At 40.2% G+C, this 25,235-nt stretch overlaps 1 protein-coding gene and 1 non-coding gene across 8 annotated transcripts in view; both read right to left on the minus strand.

The window, feature by feature from the left end:
• The window catches only part of NCOA5 (nuclear receptor coactivator 5), a 46,579-nt gene that overhangs the window by 20,543 nt on the left and 801 nt on the right, over positions 1–25,235 (minus strand). For 6 of the 7 annotated variants that reach the window (XR_012326371.1, XR_012326370.1, XR_012326373.1 and 3 more), the window contains exons 2-5: positions 14,064–14,130; positions 5,095–5,421; positions 3,285–3,421; positions 1,637–1,763 (exon numbers count right to left, since the gene is read on the minus strand). Coding sequence is in view for 3 of the 7 variants with exons in the window: in XM_004320503.4 (XP_004320551.1) it covers positions 1,637–1,763; positions 3,285–3,421; positions 5,095–5,421; positions 14,064–14,101 (629 nt within the window). In the remaining 4 variants the exon portion in view is untranslated. The remainder of the gene's footprint in view (positions 1–1,636; positions 1,764–3,284; positions 3,422–5,094; positions 5,422–14,063; positions 14,131–25,235) is intronic. The other variant, XM_019943933.3, reaches the window with a different exon arrangement.
• TRNAG-UCC (transfer RNA glycine (anticodon UCC)) lies at positions 18,258–18,330 on the minus strand. The gene has a single exon. It is a non-coding gene; the product is annotated as a tRNA-Gly (tRNA).

The following is a 25,235-nucleotide window of genomic DNA, read 5'->3' on the forward strand; positions in this document are numbered from 1 at the left end:
TGATTCTCTACTCTGATGTTCATTCCTAAACACCATCCTGATGCCTAAGACTTGTAACACATGTCCGTCTTTGTAGAGGCTACACAACATAGTGGGAAAAGCATGGGTTCTAAATGCTAGAAAGACAGGCTTGGATCCTACCACTAACATTTACTTGCAAAGTTGAAGCTTTAAGCAAGTCCCTTTACCTCTTACAAACCTCAGTTTCTTTACCAGTCAGACAGGATTAATATGGCTCAGCTCATACGTCACTTCCTTGACTTTCTCTGCAATCTAAATCAGATCCTTGATATATTTCTTATAAGACACATCACCAATACATTTATTTCTGTCATTTGTCCAACTAGGGTATAAGCTCCACAAGAGGAAGGGGCCATGTGTGTTTGCTTATTAGCATTACAGCTCCAGGACCTAGCACCTGTCACACATAGAAGAAATTTGATGAGTGAATACACATGAAACAGGATTACTGTGAAGATTAAAAAATTTATTTAAGTGCCTAGCATGTAGTAGTTCGGAGTAGGTGCTCAGAAAATGACATTATCATGAGTCAAAAGTGGGGGGGGGGGGGGCAAAAAAAAAAAGCCATCTGCAAGTTAAAGCAGCATCTGTTTCTAAACAAGGCAGCCCAGAGCCTGTGATGCTGCCTGCTGCTTGGTGTCTCAACACCTATTTCCCTAGTCTCTGCCTTGAAATTAGCTCTTTAACCCCAAACTGCTAGAAAATACATGAAGTTATTTACTAACCACTTGGGGAAAGGGAACATAGCTACTCTCAAACTTGCAAGCTGCTATATACTCCCTTCTACACCTCTACTCTGCTTCTTCAAGGAAAAGAATGTGAAACAGAGGTAGAGTAAAATACTGCTGTAACTCTGGCTTGGCTAGCATGGTCACCTAACAGCTCTGCAAGGCCACGGCACTTCACAAAGAAAGCCTGGCTCTTGGCTGACAAATGCAGAGACGTATGCCTTCCAAAGTACTGGGGATTCGGTGTTGTCTCACAAAGGGGACATTTATTGCTTTGCCTGACCAGCATATATTCCCCTTTGATTTTCCTTGGGAAGGCACCCCTTTCCCACTCAGTCCATATGGTTCCACAGGGCTAATTCCACTTTTAGCTCTAGGGGTGGGCACATGACCTAGCCCTGGCCAATCAGGGCATCCCAGCACTGCTGGTCAGAGTGATAGTTCAGGGATGGGAAAGTAAGCCTGGGCAGTCCAATGAGAAACAATTCCAGGACTTCAGGTGGAAGCAATGGGAAAGAGCAGCTCTCTTTCCACTGGTTTGCTGAGCTAAGAAGATACATGTCTAGAGCCAGTGCTGTTCTGCCTTTTTGAGTAGAAAGCTTGTCTGAGAGTGAAGGCAACAGAGAGAACAAGTCTTTATGACAGTGTGACCCTGTATGTGGCCATGCCTGAACTTCCCAGTCAAGCAAACTAAAAATTTCCCTTTGGGCCTAAGCCAGTTTGCAATGGGTCTTCTGTCACCTACAAGTGAAAGAACCCTGGTTAACACAGTATAACAATGCCAGAGTACACAACAGCCCAAGTTAAGTGTGTACAGCTGCCAAGGAACCTGAATTTCTCTTCTGATCCTTCTCCTCACTCAGGAAAAATATCCAAAGGGTTCTTACTTAGTCTGCTTGTTGACCACAATCACAGAACAATCAACAGGCCTCTCAGCATCAAAGCGTCTCTGGATTTCCTCAAAATACTGACGATAAAGCTCTTCTCTACGCCGTTCCTCACGTTTCAAACGCTCTGCAGGATGACACCAGAGAAAACTGAAACATGGACCGTGCCTTTCTATAAAAATAAGTCACAGGCCTTATTTTCAATCCTGAACTACTTGTAGGCAAAGGTCATAACACACACACACACACACACACACACACACACACACACACACACACACTTCTCTGAATTAATCCTCTAGACTACCTCCTAAAAATAACCCTTATTATTGTCTTTTACTATTATAAATCCATTGACATGGAATGATTGGATTCAATGGCATGGTTGTTTTAATCTCATACATGCTGCCAAAATGCCCTCTAGAAAGGCTGTTACTAATTTATCCTTTCACAGGGGTGGAGCACCTAGTGCTATTTCTCCACATCTTAGTCAACATTGAGTATTGTCATTAAAAAACAAAACAAAAAACAAACCAAAAAAACCTCCTGCCAACTTGATAGGTAAAAGATGGTATTTCATTATTATTCTAATTTTCATTTTTGGGACAACTATTTAAGTCCCCTATTGACAGGTAATTGTAATTTGTTTAAAAAAAATCAGGCAGTAAACAAACAAACACAACCCCCACCCCAAACAAACAAAATCAGGCAGTAAAGTGTAAGTTTTGTAACAAATTAGAAATGAGGTTCTTGGCCTTCCCTGGTGGCACAGTGGTTAAGAGTCCGCCTGCCAACGCAGGGGATGCGGGTTCGGGGCCTGGTTCAGGAGGATCCCACATGCCGTGGAGCAGCTAAGCCCGTGCGCCAAAGCCACTGAGTCTGTGCTCTAGAGCCCACAAGCCACAACTACTAGCCCACATGCCACAACTGCTGGGGTCCGCGGGCCTGGAGCCCGTGCTCTGCATCAAGAGAAGCCACCGAAGTGAGAAGCCTGCGCACTGCAACGAAGAGTGACCCCTGCTCGCCTCAACTAAAGAAAGCCTGAGAGCAGCAACGAAGACCGAATGGAGGGGGGGGGGGGGGAGAGAGAGAGAGAGAGAGAGAGAGAGAGAGAGAGAGAGAGAGAGAGAGAGAGAGAGAGAGAAAAAGAGGTTCTTAACTTGACCAGGTGTAAAACAATCTAAAAATCTTTAAAGATGTATTGAATATATTGAGAAAATCAAGGCTTTTATCAATAAAAAACATGTTTGTCTTTACCTAAAAAGTAGATGCTGTTAGGTAAAAATTATAAATAAAACAAAAAACCCCACATACTACATAGATAATGCAAACAGTTTTACTTGGTCAATGAGCAAAAAAAAAAGCAAATGACCTCTTCTGCTCCCATCTTTTGTTCATTTTTTTTCTTATTGCTGGAATTTCGTATTTATTTCTTCTTGTTAGATGACTAAACCAGATGACGGTACTACTTCGCATTTTAAAAATGATTTTCAAGCTGAATGTTCTCTACACATGAATAGGATATTTGTATTTCTTCTTTTTGTGAATTGCTTAGCCAAGTCATTAGCCCCTTTCCAGTTGGTTATTAGCTTCCTCTTTCTTTTGTAAAGTGTCCTACCAGTGCTAAGTGCTGTTTCTGCTACTTTACCTTTTGCACGAGACTGACTTTCTGGGCCTGGAGGGCCTCGTCCATCAAAGCTATCTCTGTAACGGTCAAAGTAAGAGTCATCCTTCCTCCTGCAGTAGTCATCCATTCGCAGGTATCGGTCGTAAGAGCCTTCTCTCCTGAAAAGTTACAGAAATGTGCGCAAAGTTAAAAGTCTTATCCTGCAAAAATCAAATACAGAGAATTCTTCAGGACCCAGTTGTCTGTGAGGAAGTAAGGCACAGTAAGGCATAGGACTTTGGGATCAGACAAACGAAATTAGTATCTGGGACTCACTGCTTATCAGCTCTGTGGCTGGGACTGAGTTAACCTACCTTCCAAAATGACTGGGAGGATGTACAGAAAGCTCTCAGCATAAAGTAAGCTCTCTGGCCTAAAGTAAATACAAAATAACTGGTAGTAATTATTATTATTATTATTTTTTTTTTAAATTTTATTTATTTTATTTATTTATTTTTGGCTGTGTTGGGTCTTCGTTGCTGCACATGGGCTTTCTCTAGTTGTGGTGAGCGGGGGCTACTCTTCGTTGCGGTGCGCAGGCTTCTCATTGCGGTGGCTTCTCTTGTTGCAGAGCATGGGCTCTAGGCACACGGGCTTCAGTAGTTGTGGCTCGAGGGCTCTAGAGCACAGGCTCAGTAGTTGTGGTGCACGGGGCTTAGTTGCTCTGCGGCATGTGGGACCTTCCCGGATCAGGACTCGAACCCGCGTCCTGTGCATTGGCAGGCGGATTCTTAACCACTGCGCCACCAGGGAAGCCCTGGTAGCAATGATTGATATTAGTTTTGAGGAACCATTCCATGCCCTCATCCCAAGCCTCCTTCCCTGTGCTTTTGAAAAACTGTGGTTAAAAACCAAAAAAATCAAAAAATCCACATAAATAATTTTTCATCACCCCGAACACAGACTCAACCCCCTTTGCTGTTACTTTGTCTCTATGAATTTGCCTTTTCTAAATACTTCATATAAGTGAAAACATGTATTTGTCTTTTGTGTCTGTCTGGCTTATTTCACGTAGCATAATGTTTTCAAGGACCATCAAGGTTGTAGCAGGTGTCAGAATTACCTTTCTTTTTATGGCTGAATAATATTGTTTTATGGATATATCACATTTTTTTATCCATCTATTGATGGACATTTGAATTGTGTCTACCTTCTGGCTACCGTGAATAGTGTTGCTATGTACATTCACATTCATCTGTGTGAGTTCCTCTTTTCAATTCTTTTGGATATATATTCAGGAGTGGAACTGATGGATCATTAATTCTACTATATTTAACTTTTTGAGGAACCGCCCAACTTTTTCACAGTGGCCATACTACTTTACATTCCCACCAGCAATGTATGAGGATTCCAGTTTCTCCACACCTCACCAACACTTTTTTTAAAATAAATTATTATAGCCATCCTAGTAGGTATGAAGTGGTATCTCATCGTGGCTTTAATTTGCATTTCTCTGATAACTAAGTATGTCGAGCATCTTTTCACGTATTTATTGGCCATTTGTGCATCTTCCCTGCGGTTTTGCACGGCCAAAACAATTTGTACTCCATCTTTTTTTCCATTTGCATGATGTTGCCTTTCAGAGGCCACAGGGAGATTCATTCACTAAGCACAGTTCATCATCATTCACACATTCACCACATACTTATTAAGCAGCACATCTACCATTTGACAGACATTGGAAATATAGGGCTGATAAAGTCACTGCTATACAGAGCTTTCCATTAGTTCAGCAGAACACACATAAAAAAGACTATTACAAAAAAACCAAGCAGAATAGCTATACAGGTACCTGTACATGGGATCTCGGGAGTCTCTCATATCTCTGTATCTGTCATACATGGGGTCCCGGTGATCTCGAAAATCCCTAGAGTCTCTTAGGTCACGAAAGTCTCTAGGATCCCTCATGTCCCGAGCATCACGCATACTTCTGCTGTCTCTGTGATCCCGAATGTCTCTGCTCTCTCTGTGGTCCCGCAAATCTCGGGGGTCTCGCATGTCTCTGCTATCTCGAGCATCCCGGCCATTTCTGCCATCCCTGGGCTCTCTTCTTGGACTTCCTCGAATGGGGGATCGATCGCGTCTTGTATCTCGGCTGTCTCCAAAGCCATATGGATCCCTGTGGGAGGTAGCAAGAAAATGCTAAGACAAAGAAATTGAAGGAGCCAACCTTTCAGCTCTTTATTGGAGGAAGCCCCCACCCTCTAAGCATTTTTCTCTAAAATACGGCAGTCAGTGAGAACGTGATTAAAATTTTAAGGATAGTTACCATCTGGTCAGCAAATAAAGACTAGTAGGTTCTAGAATCTCAAAAGATTAGGATATTGAGGGAAGAATGTATGATCCAGAGTCAAAAGTTCTGACTGGGATCATAGTGTCTATCAGGCTTCAGGGACTAATTCAGTATTCTGTATACATGTCAAACTATCATCTCTATCTCAACAGATTTTCAAAGTGAAAGTGTCTTCCCTCAGAACCTATTTCCTCCCATCAGACTTGTTCGAAAGAGACTTTAAAAGGGGCGGAACGTTGCATGCGTGCGTGTGTGTGTGTCATAATACGGGGCAAGACTCATGAAGAAAAAATGAGCAAACGGCACCATCTCATACAAAGTAACGGTGATCAAAGGCGTTGTCCTTAAAGTACAGAAAACCGTCACTTAAAACATCTAGCAGGATTAATCAAATTAAGGGGAAAAAAGAAAGAAGTACAATATGAGACATACAGTCAGGTACAGGTACACTCAGTTTCTCTACCTTCTTAACATACTTATTGAGAAGTGGTCTCTCTCAGTCTGAGGTTTATGTAGAACCTGGTTCCTTTTTTGCCAAGGTGTTTTTTTGTTTAAAAAAAAAAAAACCCCAAAAAAAACCCAGTATTTGAAGTCACAGGTATGTTTGGCCTGATCTGCTTCAATATTCTTCATGAGACATCCCACCCAACTGGGAACTCATCCCCAACTTCTTATTCAACCCAATCAGGCCCAGACTGACTTTTTCATTTCTACCTAAAATCATCTTCCCATTTACCATGGTTTAAGTTCTTGAAAGTTAACTGGTTTTTCCTCTCTATCTCCACTAGGTCACTTGAATCCTGTTTGTTTTCCTTGTTCATTCTCATTGGATTTCTAAGTTCAATGCAAACTCTTATTTTTATGCTGGCACCACCAAGAGTTTCCAAAAAACAAAATCAAAACCCAATCTTCCAGATTTCAATTCATTCAGCAAATACCAGATTAATCATCTGAATTTCCACCTGTTACCAACTGCAGCTTGGCTATCACGCTTCTGGGCACCCTTCCCTAACAGATCTGGCCCCTTTGCATTTATTATTTCTCCCCCATTTCCTGATCCAACCTCCTTAGTTTTACTTAAGCTGTTCTTATGACTTAACTCACACTACGCATCTCAGTATTTCTGTTCATACGGCTTTTCAACATGGAATGTTCTTCTTGCACTAACTCTGGTGTCACCCAATCCTCAAAGGCAAGTTCATGTCCCATGTCTTCCAAGGAATCTCTAATCTCTAGCAACCGCTGACCCCTCCTGCTAAACTCTCTGAGCACTTACTATTTCTATTACTCATCTTGATCTGTTTACCTTTTTACGTCTTCCCGTGTGACCCACTTTAAGGATTACCTCCTCCATAGAACCTACCCTGAACTCTTGATCTTTTCCAACAAATATGCTCCTCCTCCATTCTTTTCCATCTCATCTACCTACTCAGTTGCTCAAGCCAGGAAACTGGATGTCATCCTTTCCTTAAAGTCGCATCCACTCTTCCAATCACATTTCCAAATTCTGTTAACTCTTTCTCTGAAATTAATGTCCATTCTGCCCGTTTCTTTACCTCTATAAAGTACCACTGAAGGCCAACCCCAAACCATCTCTCCCCAAAACCACAGTAAGAGCCTTCTAAAGCAGTCTCCTCACCTCTCCTCTTGCCTGTTTCCCAATCTTTCTCCAGATTACTCTAAAGTGATCTTTTACACATATAAAACCCTTCACTGGTTTCCCACAGTATTTCGAATTCAGTCTAAAATCTCTACTGAGGCTAGTAAGATTCTCCCTGGCCTTGGCTCCTGTCTTCTCCAACCTAGTCTCACCTTCTCCCTAGTTCACCACTTTCTTACCATACTGACTTTTCAGCTATAACTAGTCAAGGTTTTTCCTGATGCCTCTACTTGAGTAGCAGGAACGAATCCATACTCATTTTCCAGGTCTCAGGCTTAAGTATCCCTTACTCCCTGATTCTGTTAGTTTAAAAGTTTATCTTCTGTCCCTAAATCCTGGCCACTTTCTCTCATAGCACTTTGTTTTCACTCATTTATCACAATTTGACGTCATTTATCACAATTTGACGTCATTTATCACAATTTGATGTCGCATTATCAATTTGTTTAATGTCTGTTTGCCCTACTAGACTGTAAGTCCATGAGGACAAGGACTGTCAGTTTCACTCTCCATGATAAAGCCACCGCATAGGTTTATATTGTCTGGCATGTAGCAGACGTTCCATGAATATGTTAAATGAGTCTTGCTCTGCACACATATTTCTACTGCTGCACTTATCACACTGTTCTGTAGTTATTTGTTTACATGGCTTCCCTACCAAACAGTAAGCTCTTCCAAATGCTTTGTATCCATAGGACACAGAAAAGAGTTCAGTAAATGTTTAATGAATTGAATTGTTCAACTAAAATGTAAGCCTCTCAAGAGCAGGCACCATGTTTTCTTTATAGTTTTGTTATCTACCATGACTACACATATGGGCATTCATCATGATGCCCTCAGCTTGGAAGAGAACCTCAATTTCACTTCATCCACATGGTCACAGCAAAAACAATTTAAATGCCAATTCTGCTTCTATGAAAAGTCCTTGTCATATGTTTTAAGGCTCACAAGTACTCCTGATTTGTGGGAGCAAACATATGGGAGACTAGAGAATTTAAATGAGGACAGCTAAACATTTTTCCTATTAAAATAAAGTGCAGACTAACCAAGATTTTTACTTCAACTTTTATTATGTCACATAAATCCGCCTAACACGTGTAACATCTGATCTAGTGTATAATATGGGCAAATACCCAGGATCTAATGGAAAGGGACAACTGTAAAGTATTTCTGGATTAATGATCAGCAGATAAACCTGCCTTGGGGAGCAGTTAGAAACAGTTATTAGAGGTGGAATCAGATTTCAAGTGTTCCCTGGCAATCAAGGCTGAAAGGGATCATGAACCTGACAGACCACAGACCACACAAAGCCGTGGGCTGGTGAAAACAGGGGTGGGGACAGGGATAAGAACACCATGTCAGAGCATGTTTCTCACAGACTCAGGATAATTATAAATGCCATATTTGGTGCGCATTCTTTTGAATCCACTGAAATACCTTACTCACCTGTCAAGAGTTTTCCCTGGAGGTTGACCATAACACCCTAGATTCCCCAAATCTGGGTTCGTGCTTCCAGTTTGGGAAGGCAAGCACTCTCCTCCCCTCAATGAATCTAAAGTCTGTGTGCAACAAAACTACAAATTTCCCCTCAATTAACTTCTGGGTAAAAATGTAGAAGAGACAATATTCACATGGGGAAGAACCAAAGGAGTGGTAGAAGCAGGGACAGAGAGGATAGTAATTCTCTAAAATGAAAAGGCAACGCTTTTTTCCTTTCTCCAAAAGACGAGCAGTATGGCAGACTGCTGCTCTTCTGGAGGCAAAAACAAAAAACCCTTTAAGGTCACTTTAAAACCCAAACAAAGAACTCCCCAGAACAAAAGGGCTCCTGCTTCTGGCCCCAACATGTTTCTCAAAGCAAGAACCGGGTAACAAAAAGGTGGTACAGTGTGCAGGATTCAGAGTGCCGCAAGGATGAAGCCTGCTGAATGAGATGCTTGACCTCAGATAACAAATGGGTTAGAAGTAAGTTTCTGGAGAATACAGTTCACTATATCATCCCACAGTACCAGAGGTGTTTAACTGGAGACCAATGCATTGTACCCTCAGGTACTAGGTCACTAGAGGCTAAAAAGAAACTGAATAGTTGTTAAAGAAATTTCAGAACCAGAGTCCACAAACTGAAGGCAAATGATAAAACCCACTAAAATTCTGTTGCAAATTCCTCAGCTATTCAGCAGGAGGGGGGAAAAGGCCAAATACTCTTTGCCTTGAGAGAAATAAAGTCACACCATTTGGAAACATCTGAGAGGTAAGGAGGGATGGGCGAAGGGAAAAACCATGGCAAGTGAGGTGCTTCTGGTAGAAGTGCTTCTCTTCCTGGGGATGATAGGGGTATGCAGAGCACTAGGCATTTGACAGCTTACTGATAAGATGATTATCTTGGACAACTGATGTACTTTGAGCTTCTGTCTAGAGACTGAGACCTCAAGCCCAGGATGGTGTCCTTTGGCCTTGGCTGTACAGAAGATTAGGGAGGAAGGCCTCTGTCCTATTCTTTGTCAGCATCTCCTTTTTTTCTTTCTGTTCACATTAATATTTTCCTTGGGAGGCCAGCCTTTTTTTTTTTGCTCCTGAAAAAAAAATCCTTCATCAGCTCTTCGTACTTCTGTTCTGTCACAGATACTGTCCACAAATACCATTCTCTAAATGGCCGGCTGCTGTGTGATGTTGATCCCCCACCATGCGCTCCATGCTGTTAGAAACAGAGACAACAGACTTGTACAGAATTTTGCCATTAGGTGCAGGTAGGATAATGGGGTGCAATGAGATATCACACATTACAAATCCAAATTTTATAAGTGCCCATGCTTCTCCCTAGGAAGCACACTGATGATTTTCTCAAACACAAATACGACTCTTCTGTTGGTAGAGAGAGGCGGCACTTGCTGAGAACTGACGGCTCTTCTTTAAGTGTTAGTGCAGAGGTAATCACAGCCTGCAATCTTTAATTGTGAAGCCCACCTAGAGCTAGGGCCGTCTCATACCCAAGGAGCAAGCAGTTATCAAAGGAATTAACACTGTGGATACACAGAAATCACCTCGGGCTACATAAGAAACTTGTCTACAGTTAGGTTATTTCTTTTCTTCTTTAAAGAACTGAAATATAGTTGATGATGACGAGGTTATTTTTGATGAACCAATCCTTGATGATTTTCACCAAAGAGGCACCAGGCCTAACATCCTTCACGAATACATAGGGAAATTCTCTGCAGAGTTCGTGATGTAGACAAGTTAATTCTATTTGCTTTTTTTCAGGTCATGCAGGAAGGTTTAGGAAATGCAGAGTCTCACTTGGAGGCCACGTCTGCATAAGGATATATTCCAGACCTGGATTGCCGAAGTGTTGAGCTGAAGATGGAAACTGAGAACTGAGGTACGACTAGAATCATGGTCCAGTCTCTGAGGAAGGTAAGGACTGATGCCTAGCACCAATGCTAGACAAGCTGCATGGTAACTATGCAATGTACTCAATGCATACAATGGAGTCCAATGAAGTGGTCCAAGGATTAAATGATGAGAATTCAGGCTGAAATCTGATCCAGAGCAGGGATCCCTGATGCAGAATTCTGTGCTTGGCTGGGCCAATATTGTCAGAACCACATTCTGACAGCTGGAGTCATTAGGGAGGCATATTACTGAACGGAGAGCAAAGCCAGCAGAACCGTGGCTTACAGAGACATTTGAAGAGGTGATAATCCTGTGAAAACTCCCAAAGATACTGAGGTGTTTTGACACTCAAGGTTAAAGTCCAGCAAAACAAGATGTTACAAAGGTCCTGCCAACATGCTTAAAAACAATTCTCTTATTAAAAGTAGCAACACTGAAGACACAGAGTTACAACTTAAGGGAAATGTGTGCTATAGGTAGTGGGGTTTTTTCCTGTGAATAATGCATTTCTCTATGCCTGGGGGCACATAAAATGATTAGGGTTGCCAAATGAAGGCAGTTGGATTGTTGTCAACATACTGGTTTGCCTGGAATTATCTCAAGGTTCTGACTGGAAGCATGCACCCAAAAAGACAGTGCTATCCAGTGTTCACCCTCAGAGAAATGATTAGCCCCTTCCAGACTAACCACACACTTTGCCTACTTACTGTATTTTATTTCTACCCTATTGGTAGATATACCTATTGGTATATCTTGAGATAATTCGTGATCAGGGCAATGATCAAAATGTTAGTGTTCTATTCTGAATACAGTGTTCAATTTATCTGGCTTTAAGGTTTGAAAATTTTTATTTTTATTAAATGTAAAAAAACTCTGCTTAGATTTTTAGATGGGGCCCAGAAAAGATTTTACTAAATGTGAACATCCCTCTTCCCCGAACCTTACTAAAGCATGACTATATGAAACTTAATCATGGCAAACACCACGATGAGGAATCCAGTTAGGGACTATCACCAAGGAAGACTGATTCTTAATGGAATTTGAATTAGCCTAGCTGTCCCTTCTATTGATTGTAAATAAAGTGGGAAGCCACAGCCCTATCCACATCCCAAACAACCTCATTTGAGAATTTATTTCTGAGGAAGATGATATATTAAAAGGTATATAAAGGTAACGTGTATTTCTATTTGTAAATCTGGTTAAGGAGAACATTTTAAAAGACCCCCTCCAATGTTGTTTGTATGTTTTTCCTTGGGGGGGGGGGTATTAAAAGAAGAAAAACAGCATAAAATATTTCTTCTATCACAGATGAAATTATGGAGTGGCATTTTAGGTTGGGATGAAATTAATCTTTTAAATTTAATGCAATTTAAAATGTAAATTGCCCTGGCAATGGCTATATTGGATTCCAACCAGGTGAGTTGGTTATTTCCCCTACATTGCCAATGCAGGTTGAATGCCTACAATCAACTGGAAATGTTAAAAGCATCTGGTTAGGTATACTGTTAATGGAATGACATAAAATATTCTTCTCAATCCATAGCACAAATGGGAACTACTCTGTATTCTGCGATGTGCACTCCCCCTTTTTTGCCTGCGGAAACACACCAACATTATCTAGAGATCATAAGCATCATGGGGACAACAGAAAGGAGGAGGATTTTACCAATGGAGTGTTTTATAGTGACCAATTCCACACTCCTGGTAAGCTACCTACTTCAGAAACACACACACTAGAGCTCCTTAGAAATTAGGTATACACCGTATCTCCTTTCAAGTCATTTAGCAACCACAACTTCCAGTGGAGCCCCATATTTCTGACCAACAGATGCAAACTCTTAGCCACCTGTATTCCATGTTTACCGGGGCAAGGGGCAACACAGAGGGACTGCCCAACATCTGCAGCACGGTTAGATGCAGCACAACGGAAGCAGACATTATATGGATTTGCTGAAGCTCTACAGGATTCGTTTATGTTCTTTAGCATACTCACACATACACACAAAATGAATCAATACAGTATTTACCTGCAAGCTGCAGGTGTTCGTTATGGTGTTAGAGAGAACAAACAGAATACCAATGTATATGCTCATTTCTGCAGTGAAACCAATGGATGACCAGGGTATCCACCTAACAGCTGTGGTGTAGCTATAGTTGTGGTGTCAGACTCAACTCCTCTGTGCAGGCAGAGTGCTCAAAGAATCTAACTGAAATCAGCAGCATTACTTTGCCTCTAGGGTCTGCTTGAGCTCTGCAGAACAGACACGCGTAATTTAATCCTGGTAGCTTAGAAAATATCCTCACATCCAAGTGGGGGCATATACACCAAACACACAGCAGCCATTCCTTCCTATAAGTAGGTAACAAACTATAGGTGTTTTTGGTCCAAAGCAGGACAACTGTATGTTATGTGTAAATGCCCAGCTAGTTGGGTATATCCCTAGGTGACCTGTGGAGCTACCAGTACAGACTAGGATTCATTGTACTCAGCAGTGTTCAGTTTATCATATGAAATGTAGTTTACTGTGGTATATAGTTTAGGCAGAAAACTGGCGTTTTACTTAGGGGAAAAGTCAAAACCCATGCTGAATATCCACTTGGGCCATGAAGAGACACCAGATATGAGATATATATGTCCACATTCCACACAAAACCGCACACACTACATCCACTTGTGTGCTGTTTACGGAGCCAGACAGTTTGAATATAATATTCTCATCTTTGGTATAAATGGTAACGTTAATAAGGCTCTTCTTTAAGAGAAGGGACCAATTTAATGCACACCTTGAGGATACACATCAGGACTACCTCTTTTGTAAATAGTGGAAGAACATCTGGGGAAATGCCTTTTATTTCCAGGAAAGCTAAGAAAAAGGGAGACTTCTGAGAGGTGGGGTGTTTTTGCCCTTTTTATTTCCCCTCGATAGGTAACCCAAGCATGCGAGCACACAGGGGATCTGCAGCACAGGCACAGTAGCAATCTCTCAAGCAGCACTTTCTGTAAACCTGGGTTAACATCTGGACCAGCAGCCATTTGGAATGAAGAGTCGAATCTCTGCTGCCTGCTGCAGTGCAGCGCAGCACACACCAACGACCCTTGGGCACTCCTGCTGTGGAGGCTCCCATTGACACGTGAGCTGGGGACAGACAGAGATTTATCCTCTTCCAATCGCCTGCAACTTATGTTGCAAGCTGAACTTGCTGGGTTTGTCACGGAAAACACAAAGCTTCCTCTGCATCTCCTGATGTAAGTTTTAAAAAAGCAGCAAGGCCCTTCACACAAGGTTCATGTTCTTATTGTTTGCTTGAGCGTTTCTGATTTGTTGGGGGGAAGAAAAGACCCTTGATGTACGAAGTTGGGCTTAACTCCCCAGAGCCCAACTCTCCCAAGGTAACTCACTGCTTCAGGGTACTTTACCTTCGTGTGGGGCTGGGTCTTGATGGAGCCGTATTCATATTTCTTCTTTCCGCTGCCTTATTAATATCTGAAAAGAATAATCAACCCATCTGTTCAATGCTACGGAATAAAAACAAGATCATCAGCACATTTCAAATGAAAGCAACAACAAAAAAACTACAATGACAACCAGATGGTGTAAGAAAATCCATTCAGCAGACGCACAGTCACTTGGGCAATTTTTATTAAGTTACGGCAGTACATGGTCATGGCTTCGTAGGGAATGCCCCTCAGTTTTCTAGCTAACACATAATTTGTGTAAAACTGATTATGTCAATGCTTTAACACTATGCCAAGCCTAAACCTAACAACTGCCCCCTCTGAAAGGGGAAAAGGTTGTCTTCTAAACTCTTGGAGAACCAGCTGTAAGATTCTTTTTTGAGGGAGGAGAAAGGAAGAAAGAGAATTAAAAAAAAAAAAAAAGAAAGAGCAAAGGCAAATCGTTCCATTTTATGCTATAAAGAAGTAATGGCTGGAATCCACTGTCTTAAAACTTCGAATATTCCATGAAGCAGGGCCTCCTTTTAGTTTGCCTTGTGTTGCATTCCACTGGATAGAATCTTCCAGGATGAGATGTAGGAAAGAAATTTATTATTTTCTAAACAAAGTATATGACATGTTAACATCTATAACCCTCATAGGCAAGTACCTAAGAATAAAAACTGGCATCTGGTATAGTAAGGTTAGGTAATAAAACACTCATTGTAAGTTTTCGTTACAGAAGCCTAGCATACACAACCAGATAAAGAACAGTGGAAACATACAAACTTACAGAAAGCCAATTTGTGCAGTTAAAGCCTCCCTGCTAAAAACAAAACAAACCTGCTCTGCAAAAACTGAATAATAAAAACACCATTATGTAAGTAAAAAACTGATGAAGTATCTAAAGTACCAATCCATGCCCAAAGATAATACTTGACAATTTTTATATGCCTTAAAGATAAATAAGTACATTAAAGATTTCATACTTTAGTAAATGGAGAAATAAAACTGCTTTCTGCTGCAGTGTAATTTTATTCCCCTTGTTCCATATTAAGCAGTTAACAGTGTATCTAGTGACATTAAATGGTATTAAGCACTCACATAGAGTGCTTTAAAATAGTAATTATGTGTTTGAAAAATTCTAACCAGAATCTTATCATGTGAAAGACCTCAGTAATAACAAAACTTAAGAGGTCTTGGATAGCCTTTACCCTGCTATGTTGTCAACTTGTGAGTTCCTGTTCAAATGAGAATGATCTTCAATTCCATTTTAAGTCAAAACCCATTATCTTTAGTAGAATGGCTTTTGACCAAACTGAAGGTAACAAAATATGTTCTCTAAAGGACTTGGCCAGTAATACCTGACCATGGGTTTGGTACTGCATGTCACAAGTTGCAACCCTTAAAGTTCACTAAGGCCTGAATTACATGTTGTATAATGACAGGTCTTACAGGGACTATCTAGTTCCTTTTATATGTAATTGTGAAGAGTATCAGTTCAGGTTTAGAAGGGCCTACTGACCTAGTCTGCTCACTTACTTTGTACTGCTTTCTAATACACGGTGACTATGATTCAGAGACAAATGTAATGTCTTTATTTAAGTAGTTTTCAAAGTATCTCTGGAATACATGGGGAGTGGTGTTGGTGGTGTGCAGATTTTTTTAAACAGGTACCATAGGGACTTCCCTAGTGGCGCAGTGGATAAGACTCCACACTCCCGAAGCAAGAGGCCTGGGTTCAATCTCTAGTCAGGGAACTAGATCCCACATGCGTGCCACAACTAAAAGTTCACATGCCACAACTAAGGAGCCCACAAGCCGCAACTAAGGAGCCTGCCTGCCACAACTAAGGAGCCCACTTGCCACAACTAAGACCTGGAGCAACCAAATAAATAGCTATTTAAAAATAAATAAATAGGTACCATATTTCCCAGCAGGATTCCATGTATTATTAAATGGCCTTGTGAATGAAGAAAACTCATCTAAACACTGACTTGACCTGGCAAATGTTTAGGTGACATGGAACATATGGTACTACTCTAATTGGTGTCTATAAATACTATATAATTTTGCCCTCATCATATGAAAAGGACTACTACATTGTATAATTATATCCAATTCTGTGAGGGCCATTATATACAGGACTGGGGAGACCAAAGTAGTCGTGTACCATACACCTTTGGAGCAAAACTGGTTCCAGTTAGAATGAAGGAGGTAAATATTTTCCTTTGAAGTCGGTGAAATTTTTTTGCAATCATTTGAAAGATTTAAAAATTCAAGATTATATCTTTAAACGATTCTGATTGTAATTTGCCTCCTAGTATCTATTTTCATGGAGTAGTACAAAGGAATTATATTTGGATGGTGTGGCTTATGTTTCTTTTGCAAAAAAGAGAATTCTTAGACTATTTTCTTAATTTTAGGAGTTAGCAAACTTTTAGTGTGGTATGTCAAGTGTTTGTTTATTCATTCCTATTTAAGAGTTCCTTAAACCTCCATCTTGAGTAAGATATGGAGAAAATGAGACCTGGAAAATTTTGATAGTCTCATTGCCATCTAAGAGGACTCACTGCTCAGGTTAGGGTAGAGGTGGAGGGGTTTTCAGTGAGAGTTATGAAAAACTATTATCACCACCAATTCCCATACAGAAAAAATCCTAACATATATGCACACAGAACTTTTGGAAAACCTAGGAGTTCAGAAATACAGGAAGACTACAGAAGCTACCAAAAGTGGAAATAACTTCAGGGGGCTTATCATGGTACAGCAAAGATTTAAAGAATCAGAAAAAAAAAACCTTGCCCATTCCCAATTTTCTGTCAAACAATTTGAAAACTCATCAATTGGAGGTTCATTTGAACAAGTTTCTCTCTGAAAATGAAAATACTGGGACTGGTAAAGGAGGCTTTTGTATTAATTAGTTGAATTAGATTATTTTATTTCTTAATCCTTACTGAGATACATAATCTACACCAAGGAAACAGAAATATTAATGTAAAGGAGAAGGGAAAACAGACGGAAAGACAATTTGGGAATCTTTCTGGACATTAGGTGGGAAACAAAATTGGAGAGAATATAACTAACAAGAGGGCAGTGGTAACTTAAGAGCCTCCAATGAGAGGTGGAATGCCTCCTCTGCATAGAAAAGGGAAGAAATGGTGCTTCTTTTCCCTCCTGCTTTACTTTATCCGGGCCAACTCAGTCTCTTAGTGTCTCTTCCACCTCAGTTTGGTTGGTAGTTCTATACTTTGTCAATTTATTAGCAATGTGAATGCCATTCAAAATCACCATCACCACAAGGTGCTTAACTTTCACCTGAATATCTATAATTTCCAACGGGTGAAAACAGTTAAAAGTACTACTCAGGTAAGAATTTTTAGACAAGAAAAACAGCATCAATTGAAGGGATTTACATAAAAGGAAAAAATGCGAAAAAAATCTGGAAAACATAATGTTATACAGGAAGTGGCAGAGCTATTTTAAATCACAAAAGAATGGGGTAAAGAACTCCCAAAGGAAGACACAATGCCTAATCTACAATTTTATTTTAGACTAATATGCCAGACAGGGTTCACACAATGTTCTTAGATATGTTATAAATAAAAATGCATGTTTCATTCATAGTATCAGAAACTGCTTTGGCTCTATTTTTTTTTTTATTTACTTTTGGCTGCGTTGTTGCGGCACACGGGCATCTCATTGCAGTGGCTTCTCTTGTTGCGGAGCACGGGCTCTAGGTGCTCGGGCGTCGGTAGTTGTGGCACGTGAGCTCAGCAGTTGTGGCATGTGGGCTCTAGAGCACAACAGGCTCAGTAGTTGTGGCGCACAGGCTTAGTTGCTCCGCTGCATGTGGGATCTTCCCGGCCCAGGGCTCAAACCCACGTCCCATGCACTGGCAGGTGGATTCTTAACCACTGTGCCAACAGGGAAGCCCCATGCTCTATTTTTTAACTGTATCACTGTAAAATAATTCTTTTCCCCTTAAAACCAATTTTTATACTTCAAAGACTATCACAATGGAAAACAGTGAGAACTACTTTAAACAAGTGCATTTTGAACCACAACATTTGACAGTACCACGACTGGTTGAAATAACCCAGAAGTCTATACAATTTCTTTTCTCTCTCTTTTTTTTTTTTTTTTGGCTGCGCCACAGGGCTTGCAGGATCTTAGTTCCCTGACTAGGGATTGAACCCAGGCCCCCTGCAGTGGAAGCACAGAGTCCTAACCACTGGACCACCAGGGAATTCACTACAATTTCAATAAGTGATTACAAATGAAATAAAGCTTGCCAAAAGGTCTAGTTGAAAACCAACCAACAATCAGGAATTATTAAATTGGAGATACATGATGACAAAGGTGATGTACTTGGAAAACCATACTGATGAGACAGTGGATATCACACAGTAACTCCTAAAGCTGGGAAGGGAAAGGACAGGACTTCTCATTGAAACTATATTTATGAAGATGACTTTGATGATATATTGTAACATCAGGGATATCATTTATGCGTTATACTGTAAAGAGTCAGGGATAAGAGAATGCCCTGCTTGCTGTTTCTAAATCAATCCTTTACGCTCACTTTGAAAACTACACATTCCCTCATATTTGATTATCTCCTTCAATTTCTAATTAAAATAATTATTATGCCCTTAATGGTAGAATATTATTCCAGGGAACAGGAATGGGGGAAAGAGCCTGCATAAGAACATTATGTGCATTATCTCATGCAATCCTTTCTACAACTCTTGGAGTTAAGTACTATTATGATCTCTATTTTGTGAATGAGGAAATCTGAAGTTTAGAGAAATTAAGTGACTTAGCTGAGGTCACAAGATGATCAAAAGGCAGAGCTAGAACTCAAAACCAGGTGTGTCTGACACTAAAGTGCTTAAACATGTTATGCTGACTCCAACAGGGAGTAGAAAGACCTGATTTCCATTCTAAATACTGGCGAGGACTCCCTGATCAAATGCTGATGGAATCTGGAAAAGGCACAGTCTATGCTGGTCACTGCAATGTGTAAGTGCCCCAGACACTCAATAGGATAGGACCTGCTTATTCAATTACAACTTCGATTTCTATCACCTCAAACCACAATGTTTCTGGCTTTTGCTACTGACATTCTATTCACTTCAACCTCTCAGACAAAAATTCTCTGTCAACATTTAATTTTCTGCCCTTTTGACTTCTTTTGAGAAAAGAACACTTGGCTCGGATCAGCAAATCTGAGTTCTAGTCCTACTTTGGCGGGGTGGGGGCGGATTTAGTCAGGTTCTCTGAACCTGATAAAGTGGATATTCTACCTGTATTAGTTATATTGATTCAAGATTATCAGCTAAGAGAAAAAGCTCACTAATTTGGATTGACAAAGGTTGAGCTAATCTAAACTACTAAAAAAGTTGTACCTACACAAAATTCAAAATACAGGTGTATTTAAAACAGGTAAAATTTCAGTAAACTGTACAAGTAGAGATCCTTAGAGAACTAAATTAATGAACTTAAAAAGTACGGTACATCAAATGCTTCTATACATACCACGTGTCACACTCTATACTAGGTCTTAAGATATATGGAAACAACAAGGCTAAAGTCTCTGCCTTAAAGGAGTTCACTGCTTAATAAAGGAGAGAGGCACATGTATATAATCACAATATAATTTAAAGTGGGATTGTGGCAGAGACAATGAAGGCCTAACTATGTGTATATGTGTGGCAGGGCAGAGAGAAGACTGGGAGGAATAGGGGGCAAAGGAGAGGTGGAGGAGGTGGGAAGGCCTAAAAGTAACATTTAAAATGAGTCCTGAAGAATGAGCAGAAGTTTACCAGAAAGAGAGAAGTCACTACAGCACGTGCAAAGGGAAAGGAGTGGTGTGAAGGACATAAGTTAGAAATACCATAGGAGTTTAATGTAGGGAATGGGAGGATAGGAGCAGGAAAAGAGAGGAATTACAGATGCAAGCCAGAGTAGACTAGATAACAAAAAACTTTGCCATGGCAAAGGAAGAAATTGGTGGCAAGAGGGCCTGTTAGGAGGCTATGCGCTGAACTACCATAAACAGAGTTTCAGTGAAGCCAAATTAAGGAAGGTTTACTGTATGTATATTCAAAAAAAGAATGTATTTAAACCTCAGACATTCAAAATACTGCCCATTATAATAATGTCCTTCAAGGATCATTGGTTTGACACTGAAGGGACCATGTGGGAGAAAAATATTTAAAACGTTATGATTTTACCTTCAATAAAGGGATATAAAATGAACTGATGGCCAGAGGAATCAGTATTTAATAGCAACAATCCACTGATTACGAAGAAACAAACAACAAACCGCTCTTCCTCATTTTTTTCTAATATCGTAAAAAAAAATCTAATTGTGATAAAAAACACATCATATACATTTATCATCTTAACTATTTTTAAGTGTACGGTTCAGTAGTGTTACGCATATTCACACAGTTGTGCAACAGGTCTCCAGCATTTTTTCACCTTGCAAAACTAACTCTTATACCCATTAAACAACTCCTCACCCTCTCCCTTCGTTTATATATATATTCTTTTCACTCTCCACATCACATTTCTTTAATGAAGATACATCAGCGCCATCTGAGAAGATGTTTAAAAATCAGATTCCTAGACCCTTCTCAAACTTTTAGAATCTGAGGATGAAGCCTGGGAATCTGCATTTTAACAAGTTTCTCAGGTGATTCTTGGCAGGTATTTGGGAACTACAGTACTACTCTATTATCTATTTATCCCTGTAGTTTATGCATAACATATAATTAGGTTCTCCATTTAAAAACCCTTCTAAACTCCTGTGTTCAAGGGGAAATAGCTCATAAACATGTTACAAAGAACATGTCACAATGGCTAAAATCTGTAAAAATACAATCCCTGAAAACAGTATAGAAAGTATAATCACATAGCAACCTCCAAAGGAAATGGGATCAACCCAAGTTTCCATAGTGCTAAAGGTAATAATAATATCCAATTATAAGGTCAGTGCCCCCTCCCCCCACAAGGAGTGTGCAGTCCATCACTTCCCTTCAATTTCATCTGATCATTTAAAAAGTATCCTGAAAATTTAAGCTTCTTTTTCCAATCCTGTAGTTACAAACTGGCAGGAAAAATATTAACCACCAAGTTTGCCACTTTTTAACAGCATGTTATCCACTTCTTTGGCTAAAAAGGGTCAAACTACCCATTAAAGTTCTCTCTAAATTCTGCAAACTAGAGCTGTCAGTATAGTTTTGCTGGCAGGGGCTAGAACTTCTGAGGCATTTTGCTTTCATACCTAAATGCAACAAAGAGAAAAATGGACACATACATATAATTTCACATTCACACTATTACAAGCAAAGTGAAGCAAATCTAAAGTTATTAAGCAGACCATGCAATCTTGGTAGGTCTGCTTTCTTCTCCATAAGGTGAAAGCTCTGACTGATGTGAATGGAAGGGATTAAAATATTGAAAACTCCAGACATTATAACTATTCTTCTTACCTCTAGTTCAAACTATGAAGCCAAAAAACATTTTATAGTTAAAATTAATGTCTCTCTTAAAACAAACGCATTAACGGAAACTCAACCATAAACCAGAGCTGTCAATTCCCATTAGTAATCTTATACAAATAGATTAGTACTAGAACCTGCTTCAACCTTCCATTTTCAGTGAAAGCTCATTTTCTAAAGTCCTACATCGGGGGTTCTCAAAACTTTAACGTACATAAAAACTGCACGGGTGGCTTCTGAAAGGCAGATTCTCTAGCTTTCTCTTCCAAAGATAGGTCAGTTAGGAGTTGGGGTGGGGAGCTGCATCCAAGAATCTGTATTTCCAAAAAGCTGTTCTAGTGATTCTGATGCTGTCCTACTGTAAGTTTACCAAAGGCTGCAAAAAAGTTCAATTATATATTTATAACTCTAAGTTGTAAAATTGAGCGGAAGTCATGTTTTTCCTATATTTTTCTTTTGGATATCAAAAGTAATTTCTGAATAGAGATTAAAAATAAATTTCTTGTATCATCTCTGACCCTAAATACTTGTTATTACTATCTCAATCTCCAACTGCATGATTAAGTATGCAACTTCAAGCCAAAGTACTTACAATTCAAAGTTCTTCAAAGCTTGCCCACTAACTGCAGAATCAACCTAACCTTCAGTAATTCAATCATTCCAGATCCAAACCAGGGGACCACTCAAGATATTTTTTAGAACTAAAGTTATAAGACACTCTGCTTTATAACTGTTCACTAATGCAACTTAAGTTCCCCTGCTCTTTGCCTAAAGTTGTTGGTCTTTGCATAGGTCAACAATAATGTTGTTTTGAACATGAAATAAAGGGAAAAGAGTCTTATGGTCTGGAAAAGTTCTGATTCTTTGAGGGGAATTATTTTCTTAACATGAAAGTAATTGGTCCAGTTGACCTATTATCTTTTATTTTTTAGTGACAGGATAAAGAATGAAAATGACCATCCCTATAAATACTCGTATCTGGTGGTAATAAAACCACCATTTAAAAAGCAGCAGGCATGCTGGTATTATATATTTAGCTGTCAGTACAGTTCATATTTCCCTAATGTGCTGCTGCTTCAGCCAGTGGCCTTACCCTGATCCTTTCCTTAATGCCTCTCATTAATGAGAATTACACAGAGGGTAATTTTCTGTTTGTCACTGTTCTTTTAACTTCCTGATAGTTTACTTCAAGTAACTGAATAGTCTGGACAATGTGTACGCTGTTCACAGGACAAATCTTTTGGCACAAAAAGGCTGATAGAGCTTTAAAAGTATTTGTCTTAAAGACATATGGTAATCATTAGTTAACGGCAAGGTACAGAGAGCAAACCGAGAATAGAAGAAAGAGTGGTCAGTTTGGGGGAACACTACTACCATAGGATGTTCGTGGGAGGAGAGCAAGAGAAAGGCATCACAATACCTTCCTCTCTTGGACATCTACATTGCACATGTTCAGTATATTAAAGCCTCTGAGAAGTTTTGGAGTAAGAACAATGCTTTACCTCAACAATTCCCAATTTTGCTTGACCACAAAATCTTTTACCTTCAATAATTTCTTGAATATGTTCTACTAATACGTTATATTGGGCAAGAAATATAACCTCTCTGAGCCACTGTTTTCCTCATATGCAAAAAAGATATAACAATAAGACAGGTCTACCTATCTCACAAGAGGATTGGCAGGAGAAAATGGGTTGGTATTTGTAAACCTGCTTTGTGAACCATAAGCACTGCTAGTTGTATGTTATCATTACCACCAAGAGTAATAGTGAGTGTAGGAATAGATGTTTCATTCCTAGTGTGGAGAGTCAAAAACAAAGAAACAGGGCTTCCCTGGTGGCGCAGTGGTTGAGAGTCTCCCTGCCGACGCAGGGGACACGGGTTCGTGCCCCGGCCCGGGAAGATCCCACATGCCACGGAGCGGCTGGGCCCGTGAGCCATGGCCGCTGAACCTGCGCGTCCAGAGCCTGTGCTCCGCAACGGGAGGGGCCGCAGCAGTGAGAGGCCCGCGTACCGCAAAAAACAACAACAACAACAAAAAAAAACCAACACAAAGAAACAATGTAAACAGAACAGAATAAAATATTAAATATACTTCCTCCAAAGGTTTTCCATTCTTAAAAGCACAACTGAACTCCAACAATTTGCACAAAAATAATAAGCTGTACAAAGGCACTGCCATCTGCAGGCCATAGAGAATGAATGCTTGCAATGGTTATTTAAAATGAAGTTTCAAACCATCAGGTGCTCCTTCTCATTAGACTTCTAAAGCCTTTCCAAAAAATGTTTATTCTTAGCCTTGGAGCACTGGTAGATGAGGCTCCATTTGCTGAAGTTCTGAAACTGACTGGAGTAAAATAACATTCTCATTTCTTCTCCACACAGGACTGCTGCTTAGAAATGTGAAGAAAATTACCTTAGCCTTCCATAAATTCTACACTGTGCTCATACAAAGTAATCCCAAGGAATATGGATTTTTCACACAGCCTTTGAGGGAAAAAAACCCTTGAATGGCCTATGCTGACTTTTCTCTCAGTGAGTGAGAGTCAATCTACTCTCTCACACACAAAAACAGAGCTTATGGACATACTGCAAATAGGAACAGACGGTTAACTAATGAATAAGTTAATTCACCAATGCCTCCTTCAAAGTGTGGTGTTTAGAGGCGTGTGCCATTGAACAACCTGCGCCTAGAAAAATTCCTTCCACTGGGCCTTCTCCAGCACAGCCTACAAGGAAAATCACTGTTTCTATGTTTTAGGTTAAAAGACTGTCAGAGGTTTCAAAGAATATCTGGAGAGTGACAGATGAGCTAGAAGAAAGGCAAAGAGATCAGAATGAAGGAAGAAACTGATGTTGAAATATAGCCAAGTGATCGCCAATATTCACAGCGCAAAGCTTGGGCTTTACTGTTTTGGAAAAGTCAACACCAAAGTTAGTTTTCACACCCAGACTGACTCGTACAGAAAACATTAAACCTAGAGTTGTCAAAAGCCAAATCCATCGGCGCTGGCAGAAACATCTTTTTTGAACTGTCCGGTAGCTACCACACCACGATGCTACAAGAAAACTGAGGAGGCACACCGGATGCCCTTGAGCGCAGTCCCTGAAGTTCTCTGGGACTATCCCGCGTTAAGTCAATAACGAGAACAGTTTACAACGAGAAAGCTTACAACATTATTATCCCCGAAGACCCTGGGGCATTTCATGGAATCTGCTATGCCTCAGGGAACAATTTCGTGCACAGAGCTAAACGCAGAAGGAGCACAATTAACCCCATACTCCTAGAGCAGCGTTTCCCAGAGCGTGGAACGCAGAATAATTTCAGGAGGAATCAGGACGCACTGTTTATTTTAATACATAAGTATTTATTTCTTTATGAGCATTAGAAAAATAACTGGCTTTCCATCATACGCTTCGTGATTTACGTTTCCACCTTAAACAAATATATTTAAAAAGAAGAAAAGAGTCAGTTTAAAGAAGAAAAAAGTAACATTTGGTAAATAAACAGCAGTACAATGGGTACACGGACATAAAAGTGCAACGCGAGAGACTGAAACAGGGGAAACGCCGTTCTAAAAAAAGCCCCCGGCGGGTCGTCCGGGTGCGGAAAGTGCCCGGGGTCCAGAGAAAGAGAGCCAGC

The sequence above is a fragment of the Tursiops truncatus genome, chromosome 15 (genome assembly GCF_011762595.2).
Source record: "Tursiops truncatus isolate mTurTru1 chromosome 15, mTurTru1.mat.Y, whole genome shotgun sequence".
NCBI lineage: Eukaryota > Metazoa > Chordata > Mammalia > Artiodactyla > Delphinidae > Tursiops > Tursiops truncatus.